General features: G+C 34.9%; 1 protein-coding gene across 1 annotated transcript; it reads right to left on the minus strand.

Moving 5' to 3' along the window:
* Positions 1 to 892: 892 nt before the first annotated feature.
* LOC106779194 (myosin-11-like) lies at positions 893 to 6,018 on the minus strand. The gene is made up of 3 exons (XM_014667258.2): positions 5,363 to 6,018; positions 4,008 to 4,136; positions 893 to 3,088 (listed from the first exon to the last, which is right to left on the minus strand). Exons 1-3 carry the CDS (start codon positions 5,759 to 5,761, stop codon positions 1,523 to 1,525), a joined length of 2,094 nt encoding a protein of 697 aa, XP_014522744.1. The 5' UTR covers positions 5,762 to 6,018; the 3' UTR covers positions 893 to 1,522.
* Between the last annotated feature and the right edge of the window lie 827 nt (positions 6,019 to 6,845).

The following is a 6,845-nucleotide window of genomic DNA, read 5'->3' on the forward strand; positions in this document are numbered from 1 at the left end:
TATATATATATATATATATATATATATATATATATATATATATATATAGGACGCGTACGCCTGTTTTTCAGTTGGTACGTTTTAACAATGTATACCGAATTATAATAGACAAAAATACCCTCATTTGTCATGGATTCTAAGTTTTAATGTTAAGGATATTTAAATAATTTTCATTCTCAAAACTAAAAAAAAAAGAAACCCCAAAACCCTTACTCACCTCCCTCGTCCCTCTCAACTCTTTCTCTTTCATCTATCTCACTACTGTTGCCCCAATTGAAAAAAAAAGTTAGAAACCCTTGTCTAACCCTAATCCATCTTTCTCACTTATCCAATTTGTTTCTCCCTTGTCTCCATACTCTCCCTCAGCCACACACAACAATCCGTGACATCGTAATTCGTTACTCTTGTTCTGTTCGTTCATTTGGAGGATGTGTTATATATTTTCCCTTCTTATTATTAAATTAAATCATGTAAATAAAACCTTCATAAATCAATTAAATTTTCATACACTATTTACACATCTACACCATATTTCATTATATTTTTAAAGAACAAGATATTTTCCTCTATTGTCCTTAGAGGAAATATAAAAACATAAACTAAACTAAAAAATTTATTTTAAATTTTATAAAAATGGAAAACAAAATTAAAGACATTTATTCTGATTGTAAATATTAATGTTAAATAATTAGAATTATAGTTTTTACTAAAATATTTATTATATATAAAAAAACACAAATCGGGGTTTTCTCTGTTCTCTATTAAAAAATAATATCAATGATTACTGTTTCATCATTAAATAAAGTTGCACAGTTTCAATCTATACCTATCTACATCTGCAATCTCAACCTTAGTTTACATTAATTACTATTACTCATAAAACAAAAGGTCAGAAAACAAAAAATTAATCTCATTTTCATTATTTTTAGCTAAATGGTTCTCATTATTCCAAAAGAAACAGTCACAACAGAGATGAAGTGGTCCATCCAAGACTTATGGGTATGAAGTTTTTATCACTTGTGAATTTTCAGTCCTGGGACCAGAAATCATCCTTATGCTATGGTCTACAATCTATGACAAATTCTAAGCCACGTCTAAGACAGAAAATCAAAATGCTGAAAAGATAAGCTATCGTCTATACCTTAAAATGATTTGGTTTCCCTGCATCTTTGTCCTCAGACTTAAATTATACACTACAAGCAACATGCTTCTCGTAACTTATATAGAATTCTACACAAAATGAAGCAAGGCCGTTCATGATAGATATAAGCGAGGCAGTGGCACAAGGGGGTGCAAGATCATCTTTTGAATGCTTTAAATATCAGTGGTGGTGATGAACTGAAACATGGTCAAAGTCTGAGGCAGCAAAAGTGCATTTATTCATGACCCCCCATCATTTCTGAGCAGTTTTTTTTTCTGGCAGCAGTAGATTTGTACTCTTACAATTCAAAATAAAACTGCTGCTTCTGGGTCATTCTGCAGTTTACAGGTGAGGAATCTCTGCCTATGCTCACATTACATTCTAAATCTTCTGTTTAAGAACATGGCGCAACTGAACCTTCTGGCTTTCCATCCTAGCCTCCAAAAGTCTGGCTTTCAAACTACTCTTCTGCACAGTGCGAGGAATGCACCCTTTCATGCCTCGATTTTGCAGATTTGCTGACTCAGGAGAACTGAACTGGATCAGAAGTTCTTGGGGGCTTAGTCCACCTTTGTCAAGTCCCCAATCAGGAGACATTACGCCCCCGTTAGATACCCTTCCATTTGAAAGCCTTCCATTCATTCCCTCCACAGAGATTATCTTGTAATTATCCCCACTGTTTGGACCAGACCTCCAAAGCCTTGCAATGGAGGATACCTTCTTTGATTGCTTAGCTGGTACTGATGACACTTCACTAATTTCAGTTATTGGGGTCTCTACACCAGCATTGTCTTCCCATTCAAGCACACTCCTCCCTGAGGCATTACTTTCTCGAAGATTCTTCGTCACTGACAGGGTACTCCCTTCAGGTGAACAACTTGATCCTTGATCCTCTACATGGCTCACCGTTTCCCATCCACTTTCATCTTCCTCAATATCACCATTGTCATCAATAAATAAATTAGAACATCTTTGAAAGTTATCCTTACTAATCAAGTTGCCTTCAGGACTCACTGTGTGAATCTTTGAGGCATGGCTTACTGGAGAGTAAGCAACACATGATTCAATATCCTTCTCGTTGGGTTCAACGAAATTTAAATCTTCAAAAATGGAAAAAATATCATCTGGATTAGCTGGCTCATACAAAAATTCCTTGATGTCTTGAATGTCTACAGCCGCTGCAGCCTGTTGAAGTGACCGTGCCTCTTTCATATCCTTTGCATTTGGGTTCACATTCATTGATTTGACAAAGGTTTCCAAATCAGCAATCAATTTATTCATCTGTGAGTACTTTTCATCAAGTGCAACTTTGGCATCAATCAATTTCATATGAACACGCTCTTCACGCCATACTTCAGCCATCTGCAACATCTTCCTCTCCTCTTCCACTTCTTCCCTAAGTTTCATAGATTCCCTCTTCAGTGCTTCAATTTCAGCCTTATCTTCTCCAATTTCCTTAGCAAGCTCATCACAAATTTCCTCAATTAATTCTCTGGCTTTCCTTTCCTTCTCATAATCCTGTATGTAGCGTTTTGCTAATAACTTGGTATCAGCTAACTCATTAACCAGCCTGGAATTGACAATTTCAATCCTCTGGCGGCTTTTCCTTTCTCGACTCAACTCTGATTTAATGTCATCAACATAAGCACNAATTTTCTCATGCTCTTTGCTTCGCCATGAGGCCCTCTNTTCACCCACTTTCTTCAAGAAATGTTCAAGTTTCTTTTTGGAGGAGTGGCGCTCAGTCTCAAGCTCCTGAATCTGTGCACGAGCCTGCTCTAGTTCAGCTTCAAGAGCAGATACAGCAGAAGCATTACTAACCTTTTGGTCAAGAAGTTTCATTTGACTGTAGATATTTTGCACCTCATCTGATGTTTTTAAACAAACAGGATCCCACTTTGTTGCACCCTCCATTGCAGTACTTGAAAACTGGAAAGGCGGCTTGAGCTGAAGAAGAAAATAGAAAGCTTAGAGATGTAATTGTTTACTCTTTCACTTGGGGAAAGTAAAGTGAGGCACTTTTAAACTCTTTCCTCAATCAGAGAAGCTTCCTATCATGGCTGATATTTTTAATGACACTTTCACTACTCTGGTTTGTCCAACAATATGCATAAGTTTTGCTCATGCATATTTACAAAGAAAATTACATATATACACAGCATAGATCTAACCAACACTCGATCTCATGTATAAATCTCTACTATCAATAGATCTATCTTCTATATCATATTGATTTACTTGTTTATAAGTTCAAAGGGGCGGCTGTCATGCAGCCTAGATGAGCATGTCTGTTACCTGAGTGCTGGACATATCCAATTTTCACAATATTAGTTCATGACCGCATGTTGCAGTAACATTCTCAGTTTGTTTTGTAACTATATTATATAACCTAACTTAATGACATAAAAACCTTTAGACCAAAACATAGACTAATCAGGTTTATTTGCTAATATGATCAAGGGCTGTGCTACTAGAAATACTTCCACTTCCCAAATTATATAGGATTAAGGAGCTTTTAAAGAGGAATTGAGTCGTGGATATCTGGTAACCCTAGAGAAGCAATTCTGCAGATAGTCTAGTGTTCTTGCACATAGCAAATTCAGGCAGAAGAATTCAAATCTGCAATGATCAACCTAGTGTTTTATTAATAGTCTTCTGAAACATGATTATAATGGGACCACTGGCAATTTGTCTATTGTTTTTAGAAATTAAAGCATTTGAAGAACTGACAAAGGAGTAAGACCATGATGCCGGAAAAGAAATAACAATTAAGTCTGCACTCTATATATCAGGTATTTGCTGTATAATCTTCAGTTTTCCAGAGCCATTATCATATTTGTAAGTAAAAAACAAAAAAATATTATACCTCACAAAAGTGTCCACCCTTAGTCCCTGAAATGGTACGAGGACTTTGTGATAGATTCTTCATAGCAGAACCATGCATCATGCCATTTTGATGGCTGAGAAATTGATGGTCTACATGGCCAGTTTCACGCTGCAGATAAGTGATATCAGCTCTAAACTAAAGGCGAAAAGCTATATACATTATAATGACAACAAACTGCCAAGTTCTGAAAATAAAGACAATAATTACTTAACAGTGGCATTCAATGAAGAAGAACAATTCTCTAACAACACAACAATGCATAGATAATTACCAACTTCTAGTAAATGAAGAATACAAATTAGTATGATGCACATATCACATAACAAGATGCATTGAAAGCAGATCAATTGAAAATACAAACATTTACAGGAAAGTACAGATAATAAACAACACTTATAACATAAATTCAATCATCTTGACAGAAAAACCCTAGTCAAGTCATTTCTCCAATTATTACCAAGGACAATAATGAGTTCTGCAGTAGACCAAAAATCAATCATCAGTCAACTACACAACACTTATTTATTAGGCTTGAAATAAATTTCTTTTCCCTTTCATTTAAGGCCATGAATTACTCCAGTACCAATCTTTCCGTTCTTGCATAACGTCCCCCATTAGATATCAATCATTTATTCATTACTGGTTGCACTTAATGAACTTCAAACATTTAACACAAAACTCAACAACCAATAAAAGTTTTAACAAACTATCAAAAGTACTAATACCAGAGAGAGAGAGGGAGGGTGGGAGGGAGTAAATCATTTCAATTTCAACAAAAAGCCTACTAAAAAGACTTTCATCACACAAAAAGGAACATGCCGAATAATGAAAATAATGGATTCAGAAAAAGGTGAAACCTAAAACTTCAAAATTAAGCAACAACAAAATAAGGAAAAAAGATATGAGAAAAGACTTACTTTTAGTCCAAATTTAGTTACAAATACGTCACCCCAATTTCACTTTATAATTTATTTTCAAAAACTTGCATAAAAAACAATAAAAAGTAAGATAAGAAAAGAAAATAATGGTAAGTAACATATGCCCTAGTCAAGAATTTTCAAAGTCATAGTAGCAACTATAAAAGATGTTTTAAAACATTCCTGATTGAATTACGATGTAAACGAGTAAATAATTTATGAAAACAAAAACAGTAAGCAAATGCAAGTAAGAAAAAAATAAGACATTTTCTGAAATCAATTTTTCAACCAGAATCAGCAAATGCAAGTAAGAGAAAAAGAAAAACATTTTCTGAAGCTCCAAAGTTCAATCAGAATCAGCAAATGCAAGTAAGAAAAAAACAAGAGAACGATCACAGCAAACAAAGAGGGTTTTACCTCAACAACTCCCAAACGATCTTCACCGATCTTTCTCAAACCCCTTCGCCTTCCGCCATCGCTCGCCGCTGTTTCCGGCAGCTGCAGCCGCCATAGTGCAGCAGCGAGTTTCCTCACCGACACGGCAGCGGGAGGCGGAAGTTCCTTTTCCCTGTCGAGCTCCTCGAGCGGATCACCGCCACCGCTGACGCCGCCGTGGATCTTCCACTTGGACAAGGGGGTTTCTGGCCTGCTCCGTTTTCCAGCCGAAGTTCCGGCGAGCCGCTTGAGGCGAGCTGGAGTTCGGGGATTCCGGCGGGATGGCCGGCGGTGCGGCTGGAGATCGGAGTCCGGTGAGGGAACTGCAGTGGTCGACGGGAATGGGAGCGGGGCGCGGGTGGTCTCGCCGGAGATCTTCATCGGCGCCGACGAGTGTTGGCCATTAAATGAAGTGTTGTGGAAACTAACGCTTCAAAAATAGAGAGAAAATGTGAGAGAGTAAGGGTTCGTTGAAGGTTTGGTGAAGATTTGTGAACTCTGAGAGAAAGAGGTTAATGTTTGAGTTATGTGTGATGAAAAGAAAAATCTGAAAGTATACTGAGAGAGTAAGAACAGAAATATACGGTATTGTGTGGGTCTTCGTGTATTTTTATACGGTCAACGTATCTCTGCTACACTCTACTTTACATGTCTCTCAAATACTACTTTTGTACGATTTCTACTTCTTTTTTGTGAATGGTCATTTCAGTTTCTTAAGACTGTATTTTTTGTATTAATGATAAATAAAGCTTTTATTCCTTTGTTGGAGTTTATAAAATAATCAGAAATAGAAAAAAAATCATCATAATATTTATTTGATATGAATTGAAAATTTTATTTTATTTTTTAAATATAGGGTTTCCTTTATTTTTTTTTATTATCTTCGAATTTTTAATAAAAATGAATTGTAATTTTTTCATCACATTACAAATATTGATTGATAAGACATAAAATTGAACTCTCAAATAGTTGTTATATGCGAGATTATTTACCTTTGTTGTTAATGGAAGTGGAAATATCACCACTTTTATATTGAATATTTAGAATAATTAATTTAAGTTTTCTTTCTCTAATCATATTTGGTTCATTCTCTAAACTTTAAAATATATACAAATGCTAATGCTGAAATGTAAAGTTATAAGCACTAGATTTCTTGTGAAATAATAATAAAAAGATTTTAAATATACATATTTTTAAAATTAGTTGATTTGGATTGTTGTATTATACATTTAAACACACACACAAAAGAAAAAGTTCAACAAGTTTCAAAAGATAATTATTGAGTAAGTTCACATAAAACTTGTACTTGATATACGATAAAAGTTTCTTATATATAATATACACAATTACTTTTGACAAATTGTTGTGCAGAAACCTTTTTCACTTATCCTCAAATGATATTTTCACTTATTTTATATTTATTACAATTTTGAATATCTTATTTATATTATGGTTTTTGTTTTTG

This window comes from Vigna radiata, unplaced genomic scaffold, assembly GCF_000741045.1.
Source record: "Vigna radiata var. radiata cultivar VC1973A unplaced genomic scaffold, Vradiata_ver6 scaffold_351, whole genome shotgun sequence".
Taxonomy (NCBI): domain Eukaryota; kingdom Viridiplantae; phylum Streptophyta; class Magnoliopsida; order Fabales; family Fabaceae; genus Vigna; species Vigna radiata.